The following is a 19,121-nucleotide window of genomic DNA, read 5'->3' as shown; positions in this document are numbered from 1 at the left end:
TCGTCGTCTTCACACTGCTCGCCTCTTCGTCATCGCAAATACTGTTCCGTAGCAATGTGAATACCCAATAAAGAATCCTCCATAAAGTGGTACTGAAATACATATTGTCGCGCGGAATTGTCAAAGCTTCAAAAACTACGGGAGTGGAGTCCGGGGGAGGGAGGCAGATATTGCAATATTGTGACGGTGTGCTTTCTATACTACAAATACTTTTAATCCATGGAATCATTCGTTTAGTTTCGTCATGTATATTCGATGCATAATTCTAGGCCAATAAAACTGGAGTTACCTTGGAAAACTCTCTGGCAATCTCGATCAATCGCAACCACTTCCCTCACGTTCTGATGGAACGTACACAAGCCATAGACTTCTGCCTGTTTTCAAAGAGCGTGACTTCAATGCGACTGCGTCTTCCATCTGCTACGCCTTCCAAGTGAGCGCTGGTTGGTAAAATACGTTCATGCGAACTGTTTTCTCTGCATAACAGCGTTGCGTGTATGTCAACTGCCGCGATCGTCGTTCCGGCATTTTGTTATTTTTTGATGCGACAGCATCTACGAACTGCGCTTGCAAAGTATAATCCTCCCCGTTTTAACGGCACAACAGCGTAGCGTTGTTGCCGAGTGCGTGGTTCACTGATGTCAGCGCCTAGTGAATACCTAAATGTAATTGCTCTTCTCATGGGAACATTTTATTACAGAAGATGCAAATTTTCACAGTGGCGAAATGACACTTCGCTTAAATGACTGCTGTTGCAACAAAAATGTCTGTTGCATTGCTATGAAGTTAGTAATTTGCGCCTCGCCTACACTGTACTGCTAAACGACGTGCGAGATTAACTACCTCTGCAAGTATCAGCCACACCCTTTACCGCAGCTCAATGGAGCCGTACCCAGTCGCGGCGTATAAATTCAGATAAGGAAGAAATGCAAAACTTGTTACCGGGCGGTATGGCATGGTAACAAACTCCAGCTGGTCAGAGTTAATCTGGAGCCTTTCCTTACACTGTACCCCATAAGCTACTGAGCAGCTTATGGATGTTAAACACCATAATTTAAATTATTAGTCACGGTAATGTGAATGTACGAAGCAAAGGCGTACATAAGTACATAATCTGGTGCGCGGTAGCTTCCCCGTTCCTGATTACTCCAAGGTGTCCGCTGCCCTGCTTTTGCTGCTCTCAACTTTATCAGACCCAACCTTTGCATGTTTGTGTGCATCATCGCAGCATAAAGGTCATACCCTAAGGGTAAGTATAACAATAAACAAAAAGGGAAGTTCAATTTTACTTAAGACCCATGATATCTGCGTTAAAAGGTGATAATTTCCGTGGCTTGCCTTCTGTGCATTCTCGGTGGTGAAATGTACACCCGCAGCTTCGGCAGTGGTGAAAACATGCTAGGGGCTCTTTCTGTCAATAGATTACGCTAAAACGAAGGATATATTTTTTCCGCACACAGTGTAGACGGTACCGATATACATGGCGCTCACTCATCATCGCGTCTCATTCGTTCTCGCCTGTCCAAACTTACGGGTCCAGAAGCTCTATGGGCGCCTGATCGCTACGACTGGCTTTATTGCACGCACGTATTGCTAATCACGCCGCGCGCACACACACACACACACACACACACACACACACACACACACACACACACACACACACACACACACACACACTCACACACACACACACACACACACACACACACACACACACACACACACACACACACACACACACACACACACACACACACACACGCGCGCGCACACACACACACACACACACACACACACACACACACACACACACACACACACACACGCACACACACACACACACACACACACACACACACACACACACACACACACACACACACACACACACACACACACACACGCACGCACGCGATATGGTCAATTTTCTCACACGAAGATGAGCCCATATGGTCGCTGTATTTCGCCAACAACAAACGTGGCACACTTCCACGAAAAGCCGATATTATTAATCGCACAATCCATTACGTGGTTCACGTTCTCAAGTAAAAAAGGTTAGCGTTTGCCAGATTCTCATCACACAGTTTACCACCCACCGATGTTCTTCGAGACAGAGTGCAACTAATCCGGTCTTGCTAACAAAAGAACTGTGGAGGTTCACGTTCACGCGTCCACGCATCATACCTTTTTTTAATAGAATGTTTTAAATGAAGTGCAACACGCCGACACTTTCTAAGTTTGTGGGCTCATACGAAAGCTTCACTACCAGTTTACTTACCTTGTAAGTCGGTCGGCAATGCCGGTAGCTATGACTGACTGATTGACAACAAGGGAAGAGAGCGGGTCGTTCTTACCAGTAGCCGGTTGTGCTGAAGGAGCGCCTCTCCGTGCCGGTCGACGCCCACGGCGGACACCAGGCGCACCGTGCATCCTAGAAGGCGGGTGAGGCAGTCGGCCACGTTGCGACCCACGCCGCCCCAACTCGTGCGGATGCGGCCGGCGTGTGTCGTACCGTTCAGCTGCGTAAGCAACAAGGTCACTCGCTCAATACTGCCGTCTTGAAAGACCAAATGATGCAAGCAGAAGGTATGCGGAAAGGCTACCTATGCAACCACCATATATTATAAACGAGCGCCGTCACTCTAAAACCTAGGAAGGGTATCGCAGCAATGAAGCGGCCGATTTACTCTTCAAAGCGTTGTTTTACTCTCGCAAGCTGTCGAGTGGAGTGAAATGCATTGTTCACTCTGTCACCAAAGAGAGAGTGAAATGTGCTTTTCACTCTTACCTTCAGAGAGAGAGTAGAATGCCCGTTGTACTCTTGCGGCAATAGAGAACAAAACGTAGCGTAATCTTCTGCTTCAACTGATGGTGGCTGGCCCCGAATATGGCAATGTATCACTCATGCACGCTGAGCAAAGAACACATCGTTTTAACAGGCCACCGCAGTTCAAAGGAACGCGTAGCGAGCGCTCTACTTTTTCACTCGGAGTTGCTCCACCACACGCGCGCGCGCGCTCAACCTCACGGAAGAGCACAGCACCGCAGAAAGGTGATCCGTCCAGCGAGCAACAACGAAGGCCATCCAAGGGAGATCGTGTGTCAGCCATCTCGCGTCGCCGCGAAAACACGACAGTCGTTCGTCATTCCTTGGATATAACAACAAATCCTCCACGGAAAGTGAATTCTGACTTAGGTGCACATTCTGCGTATATGACATGCTGTCGCCAGGAAGTCGTCGCGGCGCTTAGCCGACGCGATTGACAACGGACTAGGGAAGCGTACTGTCTCTCGATGTCAATCGAAAAAGCCAGTCGTAGCGATAACTGCATGCGAGTTTATCACTTTGCCGTTATCCGTAAGAGCTTTGAAAATCGCAAACGCTGCCAGAACTATGGTATGTTCAATAAGACGCCAGGCGAGAGGACGCTTAATATGGTTTGTTCACCAGTCCATGATTCCGAGCCTATGCGGAGCGTGATTAGCGTGCGTTTTGTGTGCTTGAATTCATTCAGTTTCGCAGTCTACTGTGTACGGAACGCTGTTGAAATATGGAGTCACATAACAGAAGGCGTCATTTTGCTGGCAGCATGCTTTTGTTATAAATAAGCCGCGCGCTAGACGTTGTCTCGCCCAGGGGGAATCTGCGACCACTGAAGTTTTTTTTTTATTGATATGATATAAGGAGATGTTGGCGCACAATTTAAGGCGCCGGCTACTCCTCATCTCTTGAGTGGTTCCGTCATACATCGTACAGGGTTCAAGGTTACATATCAAACAGTCTGTTCACACAAGCACCAGGACCTATCACGCAACGTTTCCACAGGAAGACTATGACGTAAGGAACACATGGCACATACAATATATAATGTAAATGTCTCCACACTTATGTAGATGAAAGTCTCAAAAGTACAAAAGATATCGTCGCCTAATAACACATTGTCTAGTCAGCGGGTGGTAGATACATCGTGTAAATGCATTATCACATACAGTCTCAACAGAACAGTCAACATAACATAATTCACAAACAGATGGATATATACAGTGACAATGAAATGAAGGGAACAATGAAAGCGCTAATAACGCCCAGCAATGCCGCTGTCTTCAAGAAAAGTCTTTAGTGCTTTTAAAGCACTCTTCTGCAAGGCCGTTGTTGGCCAAGGGCCCAAAAGTTTCCTTAAACTGAAAGGTCTGCGGTCTAATTTAATTAGCGCTGATTTAAGTCGGCTTCTTGGTGTGTCGTGATGTGGGCAATCTAGAAGGAGGTGATATATATCTTCGTCTACAAATCCACAATCACATTCGGGGGTTTCCGCACGGCCAATTCTGTGCAAGAAATGCTTTGTGTAAGCAATGCCTAGCCTTAATCGATGAATAAGGGTTTCCATAGTTCTATCCAACGACAATGAAAATTTGAATTCAATAAATGGATCAATATGGTATAAGTCCGAGCTCTTAGAATTCTGGTCAAACCAAGTGTTTCTAGATAATTTGAGAGACGTTGTCCTTATAATGCAGCGTAATTCATCCTTTGATATTGGGAGCGGAGCCGTATCATCTTTTAGATGCGCTTGTCGTGCTGCTTCATCGGCTGCTGTGTTGCCAGGAATGTCGCAATGCCCTGGTATCCACTGGAATGATATTGCATGTTTCGCTTCGCTTGCCTTTGTGAGGTTTTTAAGTGTTTCATATATTATACTGTCACTGAATGTTTTCGCCTTTGTGTTGCAGAGTGATGTTAGAGCCGCCTGTGAATCGCTGAAAATTACCCATTTTTGCGCATCTCTTACTGACAATATAAATTTTATCGCACATAAGATTGCGAACAGTTCAGCCGTTGTAGACGAAGTCGCACGAGATAATTTAAATGATTCTTGTTTGTTGAGGTGCGGTATAATGAATGATGAAGTTGAAGAGGTTGCTGTACTGGAGCCATCTGTATAGACGTGTGTGTATCCTGAATACCGCATATATATCTGGTACAGCGCTAGTTGTTGAGCAGCTCGAATGAACATATCTCTTTTGCTGAATATCCCATCTACTGACAATTCGATTTTTGGAACTGTAAGCAGCCATGGAGGATATTCGATGTCTGAGTTCCAAAATTCATTTCTTGGCAATATGTGAAGATGGTCTCTAATTTCTATATGAACATAACTTCTATCTCGTTTCATTATGTCTAGAGCCAATGGGTGGTTTTTATGCTGGGTTTGAAGACGGAAATAATGCCGGCATGTTTCTGTTGTTCGCATAACTGGAAATGGTGATCGGCGAGCCTCAGCTATTACAAGAGAACTAGAAGTCGCTCGTGGAACTCCTAGACATAGGTGTAGTCCTCTAGCCAAAAGTCTTTGAAGTCGCTCTTCTGACGTGTGGGAAAGTCCGTGTAAGATGGGCGCGGAATACGCTACTTTTTGTCGTATTAATGCATTGTATGCAGTTAGCATGGACGATACTGATCCGCCCCATGATGTGCCTGCAAGTCTGCGAAGTACAGTCACTACGGCATTGACCTCGCTTTCGAGTTTCTTTATGTGGGCTGCCCAGGATAGCTGCCTATCAAGTATTATGCCTAGAAATCGATGCTGTGTGACAATCATTAGAGAGTGTCCTTCCAGACTAAGAGTGAAATTTTTTAACCTCCTTCGAGTGAAGGGCAATACAGCTGTCTTTGCGTGTGATAGTACCATTCCTCTCTCTCTCAAAAATTTGTTGATTATATTTATGCTGTCTTGCAATGCCATTTGGAGTAGTTGAGCATTAGACCCAGATGTCCAAATACACACATCATCTGCATAGAGTGAAAATTTTAACTGTGATGGCAGCCTTCTGGTTAAATCAGCCATGACGCAGTTAAAAAGGAAGGGGCTGAGTACGCTTCCCTGTGGTACTCCCTGTTTGACGAGATGTTCAGGACTCTTTCCTTCACCCGTCTGAACAAATATTTTGCGACCTGATAGAAATTCAGAAATCCATCGCAAGGACCTGCCAGACAGACCAAGTTCCAACATGCTCAGCAAAACATGAACTTGACTAACAGTGTCAAATGCCCTCTTGATGTCTAGGAATACTGCTATAGTCATGTTCCCACGTGCACGCTCGTGCTCCACACAGGTTACTATATCTAATATTGCATCCATTGTGCATCTATGTTTTCTAAAACCTACTAAGTAGTTGGACAGCACATTCGTTTCATTACACCACCACTGAAGTCGCGCGTCAATCATTTTCTCCATTACTTTGCATAAACAACTTGTCAAACTAACAGGGCGGAAGGATTCAAGGCACAAGGGCGTCTTACCAGGTTTTAAAATTGGTATGATTCGAGCGACTTTCCAAGCGTCAGGTACCGTTTCCTCTATCCATAAGTTATTATAGATGTCTAAGAGAGCATTTGTACCTGTCGGTCCGAGGTTTCTTAGCATATTGTACGTAATGCCGTGCGGCCCAGCAGCGGACTTTTGGCGACATGATGCAATTGCACATTGAAGCTCGCTTAATGTGAAAGTATGATCTAATTGAGGATGTTGCGCCCAGTAGCAAGCCGTAATTTTTCGCTTAGCCAACACTACTGAAATATCAAACTCTGCACATTGCGACGAGAAAGCAGGTCTGGAAATAAGCTCACAAAATTCATCTGCAACTATTATTTCACACGTGTCCCGTGCTACAGCGAGAGCACGAAATGGGAAGCTCTGTGTTACAGGTCCACTTAAAGAACGAATTACTAGAAAAATTCGTGGGACAGCCGTGTGATGAGACAGCGTGCCGCAGAAATCGCGCCAGCGCCGTTTGCCTAAATTTTCCATTCGTCTGCGCATTACATTGTGTATTTTCTGAGCGTTTCTGTATGCTTCTAAACTTCCGCTCCGTCGGTAAGCTCTTTCGGATCGGCGTCGGATGGCTCTTAGGTGTTCATATTCTCCGTCAACTGCAGCGTAATTTTTTGGAATTGGGACCCTCTTTGTGCATATGTTCATATTGTCCTGCAAAAGTTATGTAAATTTTTCCACTGTTGCAAATTGATTAATTTGATCCGTTAGGCGGTACCGAAAAGCTTGCCAGTTGGTTAGTCTGCTGTAACGCCTGATATCACAGTGCATGCTAGGGTGGTTAACAAGGATGGGAAAATGATCACTTCCGCGCGTTTCCATATCTGTCGTCCATCCCACACCATTCGCTAGATCATGTGAACACAGGGTAACATCTATGCAGCTTGAGTAATTATATCCACGAAGGAATGTTGGCGACCCATCGTTTAAAACAGTCAAGTTGCATTTATCTATGGCGCACTCAATAACGTTACCCCGTGCATCACAATGATCACTGCCCCAGATGGTGTTGTGTGCATTGAAGTCACCACATATAAATACATTAGAATGAGCTATTTTGAAGATATCCACTAGCGCTTCTACTGAAATCCGGTTTGAAGGTTGTAGGTATAAATTAATCACTGTTATACAGAGCTTGCCAAAGGATACTTTACATGCGATGAATTCCGGGAAGTCTGAATCACTTGACAGAATTTGATAAGATGGTAGGTCCTTTCTGACGCACAGGAGCACTCTGCTAACAGCACCTTGACGAGAAGTCTTGTATATCACATAATTTGAGAGGCGAAAGTCGTCATTGATTCCCGCCTCTTGAATGCAAAGTATTGGGAAGTTGTATTGCACAAGCAGTTTACGAAAGTCAGCACACTTCCTTCGAAGACTGTTGGCATTCCACTGAAATATGGAGACATTTTTGTAGCGGTTATTCATGTACTGCCTGCCGCAGTTTCGACGCGGATTGTTGACACAATAGTGCTTCTAGAGGCAACAAGGCTTTCACTTCTGGTAGGTTGTTTGCTTCCGGCAGAGCACATAGGATTGCCTTAAGAGCTGCGAAAAGCATTGGCAAAATCAGTTGTGTCACCGATGCTGTGGTATGCTCGCTATTAGCTGGTGTTACTTCTGCAGTAGATGAGTAAGGTCGCTGAGAGAAATGTGTGCGAGTACTGGAGCTTTCTTGTGTATTACTTTCTGCCTGTTGTCGTCTGGGTTTCCGTAGCACTGATGCGTAAGACTGCGCACTTGACTGTGATCCTCTTGATTGGTCTCTTGATTGCACTGTTGGTTGTTCTCTAGAGGAGGAATAGCTTGTTGGTGCTCTTGGCTGTGGTAGTTCCGGTGCCCGCTGAGGTGGGTGATCTGGCACTGGATGGACAATCTCAAGGTTTGGGGCGGGTTCATTGCGTCGTAGTTGTCTTCCATGGATTAGTTCATGTCAACGCATTTGCGCAGCTGCTTTCTTCTGAGGGCAGCCTGAGAAGGAGGCAGCATGGTTCCCCGCACAGTTTGCACAATTAGGTTGTAGAACTGACTTGCACTCCTTGTGGTCATGATCTTCTGAGCAGATTTTGCATCGACGTGTGCTGCGGCAGCTTTTCGCCAGGTGCCCAAATCTCTGGCAGTTATAGCAGCGAAGTGCTGGTCCTAGGTATTCCTCGACAGGGTGACTGGTGAAACCCAAGTAAATTCTTCCTGGAATAGGGCGATCGTCTCTGAAAGTCAGAATTACCGTGTGAAGTGGATGAGACTGTACTGCTCCATCTTCTTGGCGGGAATACCTTATCTGTCTGCGTGCCGATATAACTCCTGCGTCTTTCAAGAAGTCTAGGAGTTTTTCGTCTGTATACTGCAGAGGCACATGTTTTACTTTCCCAACGTTTCGCGTGTATGACTCGGGGATGAAGGGCTTGACTTCCAGGCCGCCTACACTTGAGAGCATCAAAAGGCGTTTCGGCGACGCTAAGGAAGCAACGCTGACACTGAAACTTCCATCTCTGTTCGTCCTGAAAGACTGTACTTTTTCTTTGGCAGCGGAAACTATTTCGGCAGACACTCGGTTTGGATTTACTTGCCAAAAAGTAGTACCTTCACTTGGGCGAAAGACAACCGGAATGCCTTCGGCTCGCTTTTTCTTGTACATGACCAAAGTAAATGGTGCATCTTCACCCATCTCTTCTTCATCACTTAGCTCATAATTCGATGTTGTGTCATCGTACTTGCTGTCTTCTAGGCGAGGCTTCTTGCTCTCGGCTTCACCGTCAGCCATTATTCCTGAATTCGCTGAAGTTGATTCCGAGTTGTGGAGAACCAAACGTGCTGGCTTTATGAAGCTTTGTGACGCTTGCAAGGCCCCAGGCTTTTCATTTCGGCCCGTAGCATCATTCATATGGCTTGTCACGTTTGGACGAGCATAAGGCTCGTGACGATGTTCTCGGCTTCCGACCACCGTAGCGGCAGGGTAATGGCCAGGTCCTTAAAAAAAGAAGTGTCGTACCTGTAAGGCGCCTGGCTCGTTGAACCTTCGCCCGACGTCTTGTTAATCAGTCGTCGTCAATGGTAACCGTAAATGTCCAAAAACCAGAAAACTCAGAGCACCGCACAAAAACAGCGACCGAACAGATACACTTCTTCTTCTTCCCACCACTGAAGTTACGTGCAGCACCAGTGCTAGTGAGAAACTATGCCGCAGGTATTCAGCTGCATGTTGCAAGAGGTCAATTGGGCGGGTTATCTTGAACTTACTGAAAACGCATGAGGAATCCATGCTTTATGCTGAATAAAGTATAAACTCCATATAAGCGATCTTGCGCGCGACAGCTACAAGTGATGCGATGGAGATGGCTGTCGCGTTCGCTCGTCGCCTACAAGTCGTACACCGTGCGAGCGACGATTTTGAGTGACGCCTCCGCGGTGTTGCCGGTATGAGGGTTGTAATCACGCGTGGCGCATGCTTTAGTAATTTACGTTGAGGTATTTTACTATAAAAAGTTGCATAAAATATTTCCGCAGGTATTGCAGTAGGTTCTTATCCTTGCACGTATAAAAATTGAATCATTTGCTCGTTCCGCGCGACGATCGGTAGTATTTGAGCGATGTACGTACATCCAGTTCTGGCTTCGCGGTATTGGCTAGTCGATCATAGCATTTCCGGGAGACGGGCGACGATTTTTAGATTTCCAGAACCAAGCGATCTGTTCAAGCGACGGCGCGATTTGTCGCTCGAAGCCGTCGCTCGTCGCCGTCGCGCACTAAATCACTCTCACGGTGTTTATCCCTAAGACTGAACTGTTTTTGCTCTTGTATTGAACTGGCGTGATTATAAGTCTGGTTTGATGTCTCCTGCTGCGGTGTTCGAGCACGGTGCGAAACTGAAAGGATGCCTATGCGTACGAACTCGGTAAATTGTCGAGCAGCGAGTTATGCATCGGCATCGAATATAACTGCTGCTGTGTGGAATTACAATTGCAGGGGCGCTTTGTATACGCTTATTGCTTTGGACATACCTGTGCATTTGCTAATATGAGTTGGCGTGGTCAGAGTTATGTCATATGAACAGCTAAATCAGCCTTCCTCTGGGGGTCACAAGCATTTTGCTACTGGATGGCAGATCAAAATGTGTTTGTTGCTTTAATATTTTCAGTAGAGAAATAAAATATCAAAATAATATGTTGCTTTAATTTCGTGTCACCAGTCGTCTGCTGCACACAAAATAATAAGTTGGTTTAATAAACTAATAACTGCGGTCCAAGTGCAACTTTAATATGCCTTCAAGAATCTAAATTGCTAGATTTCAAACTGCAGCAGTAGTCGAGTCTGTCAAAAATGAACCCCATTGCCCACCTAATAAATGAAAATAAGTTCATGCCTTTTAGTATTCTTAGATGCAGGCCGCAGTGAACTTTCTTGTTAGTATTGAAATGTGGGTAAACTTGCCATAACAAGCCTTGTTGCCCTTTCTTATAGGCAGATCCAGTCATAGCCATTGAACTGGAGGACAATATTTTCATCCCTACTGAGCATCATGTTTGCAGCTATGATCCTCAAATTATGGCTTCAGCAGTGGCACAACCAGCGATGGTGCGGGAGGCACACTGGGCACGTGCTTAGGATGTGTCACAAGTGGTGTTTGCGATACACCAGACTTATGACAGACCTATGATGTCTGACAATGACCAATATTCTAATTATTAGCAGGGGTATTCTAACATTGGTGACAAATAAGGAGTAACTGTTGAATATTTGTTTTTTTTGAAGTCTAAAAATTGAAGTTAGTTTAGCAGTTGACTGTTGCAGTAATTTGGATGTTTTGCATGCATTTCACTAGGAAGACTAAGAGCTGAGACTTTCCTTTATTTCCATGACCTTGACTGTCTTGATGTTGTTTTACACCATGCCTTGTGTTGACCTTTGCACATGGTATTTTTCAGGCACCCACTTTATATAACGCAAGAAGGCAGCTGCAAGGACACGAGGATGTGAAAGAGCCAGTGCATCGCGACTTCACGTAGTGCAGAGGAGCGACTGCCAAAAAATCAAAATACATTGGCATGCGATTTGGACAAGAAAACTAGTAGGTGGGTATATTGAGTGTACGATTCGACCAAATGTCAACAAAATCAAGATACAGTATTTTTCACCAAGATGAAAATTTTCACGTGCTCTAGGCAGTCATCTTAACATGGTATATTTATGTAATGTTTCTGATTGGAAAGTCAAATCAAGTATGCTCTCTGGAGACAAACACATAGCAGCAAGTGTTATTGAAAAGTTAGAAACGTGTTTAAAGAACGCTGATTAGTTGTGAGAAGTGACTGCTTTTTTTCTTGCCTCTCAATAGATACATCCATCTGATAAAATATAGTGGTACAATGAAATTGCATATTTGCTTAGTGACATGATGCATACTTGCAATGAGCACGGTGCCTTTGTTTACTATAAAAAGCAACAGCCCATGCTTGGTTAGGTTAGGCCCCGTACAACATGCACGAATTGGTGAGTGGCGCTTCTTTTTTTATTTCTGTGTTGTGAGGTTTACTAACGCGCGTATAGGTGCAGTGGCACGCAGTATGGCTAGTACTAAAGAAAGAAAGGGGGGGGCAGATATATGTAGCTCACTGTACACGACACAGGGCAAAGAAAATCCGTGTTCAGCAACTATGTTAAATGCCATGTACATAAATTTTAAAACGCTACTCATTCGAAGCGCGCACAGGTGAGTCTTGAAGAAAAGTTTTCCAGGGTACACAATTTAGTGCGTAATTTACACTAGTTACGCTCTAACCACGAAACATAATAATTTGAATATAATATATTGCAGGGAAAAAGCTAGTGCGAATTAAATTGTGTGTCAGCTTCGTGTGTATACATATATGCATTAGGCGTTTCACGTAATGCATTTGCAGTTGACAGCCTATCTTATCATGTGTACTCGGTTTACATTACATTTGTTTATTGGTTTACTTGTTTGTTTTGCGACTTAATTATGAAATGCCGGCGTTTATGTATTTTCAACATTTGACATAACCCTGTATGTTTTGTAGGGACAACCCAGGATGTGTATTTCTCAGCACCCAGTCAACTGCCAGAAGTGACTCAAACACAGGCCACCATTAAGTGGACATCAGTTGCAATGTCTCATTATGCAGTTGGCTGCTGCCTTGTACTGAAGCTTTTTTTAATGGGATGGTGATGTCGTTCTGACGTAAATTTTGACCACAAAGGTGCGATCATGTCTCACAGAGGCATATATGGTTGCCATTCTCTGCGAGGGACGTGTTCTCGTGTTCGTGAAGCATTTGTGTTAGGCAGTATTGTCGCCCAATGAGTCAGATATAAACACTGTAACCCGCCACTGCCGGCAAGTAGTTGCAAGAAACCCAATATATTATGACGCTGCAAAGTTATTTCATTAATTCGAAGGAAAGTTTTGCAGCAGGAAAAAAGGTTGCTGTTCCAGGTAAACATGTCTTTCTCTCACAAGTTATTTAGCCAAACTGTGGATGCGTGAAATTCGTGACTTATGAATAGATTTTAATTCATCCTTTAGTAATGCTTCTAAAAGAGACTAGAAACAGCATGTGACTTCCTCTCCAATCAGCAGATCATACGCTTACAGTCATAAGTGGTAGTTCCATGCAGTCTCGCACTCTATATAACCTTTCCCTTCAGCAGCATTGGAACTGGTGGCTGCGTTTTCAGAAGGAGACGTGCACTTGACACTGTATATGTATGTGTGAATTCGGTTTTCTTTGTATGTGTCGGCTCACTGACAAACAGTGCAAAAATCAGTTGTACCATGAGGCCGACGACGCCTTCTGCTGCTAGAAATGCGGCACTTCATATTTTATAGTACTGCATAACAATTAAAGCAAAGCTAGCACATAAAATGATCAAGAAAACTAACCGCTGTTATAGGTGTTTTCCTCAAAGAAAGCTTGTCCTTTATGGGCTGTGTTAATCTGAGCTCTCCACCGATGATTCAGTAGTATTATCCCTTAATGAGTGAGAGATTGGGGGCAATTAATGGTGTTAGTGTTTAAATGGTGTCCTAATTATGTGCATTTGTTCTAACAAAGTTGTCTAGATTACTTTGTTGTGCAGTGTACAGCTTATGAAACCGTAAGCAACTACTGAGTTGCTAACATGCATATGCATTTGTCACTATACAGGTGGCACTCGGCTGTACCACTGCAGTGCTGCGGAGATTGCCAGCACCAGCGGCTTTGCAACATGTTTCACAGCATGACGGTATGTGCTAATTTATACTTATGTTGGGATGTGCTAGTATTATGGACCACTGCTGCTCTGTATTGTTACAGATCCATATGATATGTGATGTAATGGGCGTGCACAGCGAAAACCTTTGGATGTTTTACTGTGGTACATATAAAGGCTCTCCTTTTCGTCACTGGAGCAGGGGAGAAGAGCATGCAGGCACTCCTTAGTGTACATATATTTCAAAACACGAGACGATATATATATATATATATATATATATATATATATATATATATATACACAATTAAACTAAAGGCAAGGACGTTCCATCTTTCATCTTGAATTGACCGGTACAGCGCAAAAATACAACACAGACCACAGAGAAGAACACATGTTAACAGGTTTGATACACACGTTAATTCAACAGATTTGATACTTCATGTATGCTATTTTACACAAGGGGGAAGGGAAAGGGGAGAAAACCAGAAAAAGGAGCGGAAAAGAAAAGAATCGTGCCAAAAAGCATGAGAAGGATCGTGCAGCTAGGACCACCGGCAGGACATCTAAAAGGCACTCTGATAAAATTACATAGAGGACAACCTTACTTATTGTTTGTTTCAATCAATTCAGATCACATGCAGCCATCACTGCAAACAAGATGTTTCCTTATGTCATATGAGGGAATGATGTGGGCCCAAAAAACTGTTTAGAGCTGAAGGATTATGTTCCACGCTAGCCTCATTGCCTGATTTTTTGTCATATTGTTATCAGCTGCTTATGTTAGGGATAAAAAGTAAGAGTACGAGCTGTTTCCTGATTCGCCATTCCACACAACATGTCTTTGTGACTATATGTACATGCTGATGATCCATAGATGAAAAATATTCAGTACCGTAGAATCTCGTTACAAGATACACTTGGTTGTAAGAGACATTTGAAAATGGTTTGGTTGGTTTTCCGATGTTTGCCACGTTAACAACACTGTATACAAGAGACACCAATGTTATTAAGGATTACTTTTTAAGTATTCACTACTTCGAAAGGACACAACCCAGACACATTCACTTCGTGCACCTTGTGTGTTCTGAAGGGCTTAAAATTACGCAATCCTCACACAAGTCAAATGTGCATGTCCCCTTAAGCATGAACTAGAAAAGGAGGGCAACGAGGATAGTGCATGGCAGAAAGTGTCCGCAGTTGAAGCTGACGAGCGTCTAAGAGCACCTCAAAGGTACGGCGAGCAATAAGGAGGCTTGCGAAGTGAAGTGATTAACTTCCAGAAGTTAGGAAGGAAGCTAACACAGTCTACAATCACTAAAAAGCTGTGAGTGTCTTCTTTAAAGGGCCCCTAAACCACCGCTTTTCCTAGACGCTAGAGTTATACTATGTCCGCGCAACCTTCAGCGATCGGAAAGCGCGTTTTCCCCTCTTGGCCGGCGGAGAAGGGAGGCTTTGTTCCGGCCGCAGAGCCCTCCGCGTCTCAGTAAGGTGCCTGGTTGTGGTCTCGTGCGGACGATGCCCTCTCCGTGAGCGCATATTCCCCCTCATGTTTTAAGAGGTTCAATACTTACAAGCATTTGTCTCGGAAACCGTATTTATTTCAAGGGAATTTTCCACGTCTCAATAATTTCTCTCGTCGTATTCGAGTGCTGATTACCGTGTTATAGTTTGTTAACGAAGCTTTCCCTGAAGTCTAAATATTTTAACGCAGTTTTCCTAGTCTCTAAAGCCGCTCGAGTTCGCTCTTCTCCTCTGGCGGCCATTTTTTCAAGAAAGTATGCGTTCCAACCACTCGTAAATCGACTATCGCGGGCAACATCAGTCCCTTTTCACGTAAGTATGAGGCTCGGAGCAGAAGCTATGGCGCTTGAAAGTAACCTGGGGCCTGACGAACCAACCGACTGAGCCATCTTTCCGGGCAACATCCAAGGGTCACGAGTTCAAATCACCTGTTATGTTCCTTCCCCCCCCCCCTTTTTTTTTCCTTTTTTTTTCTTTTAATGTCTTTTTCTTTATTTTATCACTGTACGGGAACCCTCCTAAAAATATATATATATCTTCAATTATGTATGGCCACACATGTGCAGGTCACAAATACCTGGTTCTCTAGCCGAGTGCCATCCGTGCGGTGTAACCGAGCTCAGATTGGTTCACCTTGACTGATCAAATAGGGCACCACTGTAGGTTAAATGAGGCGTACAACTCCTGCGGGACCCGCCGTGGTTGCTCAGGGGCTATGGTGTTAGACTGCTGAGCACGAGGTCGCGGGATCGGATCCCGGCCACGGCGGCCGCATTTCGATGGAGGCGAAATGCGAAAACACCCGTGTACTTAGAATTAGGTGCACGTTAAAGAACCCTAGGTGGTCGAAATTTCCGGAGTCCTCCACTACGGCGTGCCTCATAATCAGAAAGTGGTTTTGTCACGTAAAACCCCAGAATTTAATTTTTTAATTTAACTCCTGCGGGGACGGTAGAGTATCCGCCTCCCGTGCAAGAAGACCGTGGTTCAAATCCCGGTGCCGCGCAATTCTCCACTGGAAAATACAAAAAAAAAAACCGTGTGTTGAGAAAATTGCTCAAACAGGCCTGGAGTGCGGCCTGATCCTGGTGACCAAAACCGGTAACGCACTCTCTCACCAGAGCAGGATTGGCCACCCTGGTGCAGTACTTGGCTACAACCTCCTATATGAATACAACAATCAAACCCCGGCCCTCATTCCCCAGTAGCTGCGAAGCAACTGACCACGGCGGCGGTCAGATCTGTGACGCAGCAGAGGGTGCTAAGAACACCTGGCTCCGGACAGGCCGCCATTGGAATCGGAACCTGGCAACGTTTAACGTTAGAACGTTATCTAGTGAGGCGAGTATAGCAGTTAGTTTTCTGCAGATTAATTTTTAGACCCATTCTTCTGCTTTGCCTCTCCATGCCAGTGAGCATGCATTGCAAATGGTCCCCTGAGTTACTAAGCAAGGTAACATCATCAGCGAATCACAAGTTACTAAGGGGCTCTCCATTAACTTTTATCCCGAATTCTTCCGAATCCAGGTCTCTGAATACCTCCTGTAAACACGCTGTGAATAGCATTGGAGAGATCGTATCTCCCTGCCTGACGCCTTTCTTTATGGGGATTTTGTAGCTTTCTTTATGGAAGACTACGGTGGCTGTGGAGCCGCTATATATATCTTTCAGTATTTTTACATACGGCTCGTCTGCACCCTGATTCCGTAATGCCTCCATGACTGCTGAGGTTGCGACAGAATCAAACGCTCATGCTCAACGTCTTCTCTTTTCTTTCTGTCTACATTCTTTCCCCTTCCCACAACGCCGAGTAGCCGGTCAGAACATTGATTCAGGCCGACCATATGGTTTCCTACCATATTAAATACCTGTCTCTCTCTCACATATTTTTCAGCCCAGTAATGTCAATACCAGGGGTCTCTTAGAGTGCGCCACTTTCCCAGTAGTTGGTCACAGTTTATGAGAGTGTGGTTTTGGTCATGCCAACTATCTATGGTTTTACGTGCGTGCAACGTCAGGCAGAGGGCATGAGTCAAACCTAACGGGCCTAGCGGCAGCAGTGCCCAGCTTCAGTTGTCCATGAAATCGCAGCAAGAAGGATTAATTACTGGGAATCAGGCGCTGCCACAGTGAAGCGATGACTCCCATGCATTGCGGAGCAACTGAGCAGGCATTGATAAATGTAGGACGCTGTGGCACAAGTACACCGCGGAGGTCAGAGCAGACAGTAGTGTTGCCGACGACAACGAATCACGAAGTTCTTCAAAATTGTTGTGCCTGCTGTGAAAACCCACTGCTGTCCTAGCATATGAGTTCGAAGCCTAAAAGTTGCCGATGCTAACTAACCAGCTCTCCGTGTCTGGTTAGTTGTGCCTATTTCTGATACGAGCTCGAAAGAGGTCTCATACATGAGTGCAAACTTTTATGAGTCGTGCCTCAATTACGGTGGAGCTGTTCCGTTGTTTTCTCTTCAATGTCATTTGCGTAGTCTATTGCACCAATTTTTCATCGGGAGTGATATTTGCTGCTGTTTCTTCACCTTCTGATTTTTCCGAGAAGTGCTCACGACTATATGCACGGCATCTTCTCTGGGAGCCTTTCTTGAGGCTTGCAGTTCTTTCTGTGCACGCTTCCCTCTCAGTCTCGATATTCTCTGCTATGCACTCGACGTGTCGACATCTTGTTCATTTTACGTTGCCGGGACGTACGTACTAACTTGTAGTCGTCATACGGGAAACTGTGTGAACGCGTGATATATAGCCTTCTAATAAACACGTGCGTGGCATCAAGTGTGTTTCTGCCATGCGTCTCAGCTTATATACGGCTTCTCCTACCAGCGCAGAACTTTGACGCATGTCAGCCGTTGCAACAAAGCTGAGCAAGCTTTTAAGTCACCTGGAATTTACAGGAACAGTTCACTTCGATGGCCAGATGGTAATTTCTAGATGGTGCGAAGGCGTCGTCTGCGATTGTCTTTGCACCGTCTTTTTGTCAAAGTCCAACTGTCTTGTAGCGAATGATGAACCATAAAGCGGGCTCTCCATGTCTTAGTCAGACTATCCATGGCGTATAAATTCTGCACAAATTTCAACGCAAGAATGTTGCGCATTTGCTGATTAGTTCGCAATTGCGCATTGATGAAGAGGTATGAACTCGATGAAAAGCAGCGTTACTGGGCAAAGAATGGGTGTCTTCACCTTATGTTAAGAGTGAAACTGAAGTTAAAAGGCCGGTGTGAGGACGCGATAATGGCGACGGTGAGCAACGGAAAGGGTGGACGGGCAAACACAAGAAGCTGTTTTCAGCTCCTAACTGCCTGTACAGCTAAACATTCTCAATAGACTCAGGTTTACCGTAGAAATGAGGTATAAGAGGTAGAATCAGGACAGACGTGCATGAATAACAATATATAGTGGAATACGGCAGCGCAGTTTCCTGAGGGAAAATTGAAATTTGCTGTGACGCGCCAATTACAATTTCAGCAGAAAAACAGATGAAAAAATTGAAAGCGAGACGAAGTAGTCGACCTTGCATGCTCATGATGGATGGATGGATGAATAACTTTATTGAGATCCCTCAGCGCGCGCGATAGGCACGCAGCGGGCCGCTCCCACATCGGGACAAGAGGCCATACCCCTCCGCCGCGTCGCGGGCCCGATGGACAGCCCAGAGCTGTGCATCAAGGCCCGAGCTGCGTAGAGCTTGGTCCCACTGTTCCTTGGTGGTCCTGGCCCCGGCGCCAGGGGGCAACCCCAGAGCATGTGAGCAAGGCTAGCTATATCTTTTCAAAAGCGACGTGCATTGTCAGGGTGTGCGTGCGGAAAGATTTTGCGCGGGAAGACCGGGCATGGGCAGGTGCCCGGCTGAAGCCGCCTGAGCGTGACTTCTTGTGCTTTACTGAGTGCTTCGTGCGGTAGCGGCATGGTTCTCTTGACTAACTTATAGTGCTGGGTGAGATCATTGTAAGTGACGTGGAGGTCGCGTTCGCTCCCCCATCCTGCCGAGAGGGAGCCCGGAATGGCACGGTTAGTTAGGTCTCATGCGGCC

General features: G+C 45.2%; 1 protein-coding gene across 1 annotated transcript in view; it reads right to left on the bottom strand.

The window, feature by feature from the left end:
* The window catches only part of LOC142578517 (uncharacterized), a 729,695-nt gene extending 710,860 nt beyond the window's left edge, over window positions 1–18,835 (bottom strand). Inside the window, exons 1-2 of the mRNA XM_075687894.1 lie at window positions 18,709–18,835; window positions 2,358–2,560 (exon numbers count right to left, since the gene is read on the bottom strand). Of these exons, the coding sequence (XP_075544009.1) occupies window positions 2,358–2,560; window positions 18,709–18,835 (330 nt within the window). The remainder of the gene's footprint in view (window positions 1–2,357; window positions 2,561–18,708) is intronic.
* Window positions 18,836–19,121: the final 286 nt, after the last annotated feature.

Source organism: Dermacentor variabilis, chromosome 4, assembly GCF_050947875.1.
Source record: "Dermacentor variabilis isolate Ectoservices chromosome 4, ASM5094787v1, whole genome shotgun sequence".
Lineage (NCBI taxonomy): Eukaryota > Metazoa > Arthropoda > Arachnida > Ixodida > Ixodidae > Dermacentor > Dermacentor variabilis.
The sequence above is the reverse complement of the archived record's forward strand: the minus strand, read 5'-3'. Positions and strand labels throughout refer to the sequence as shown.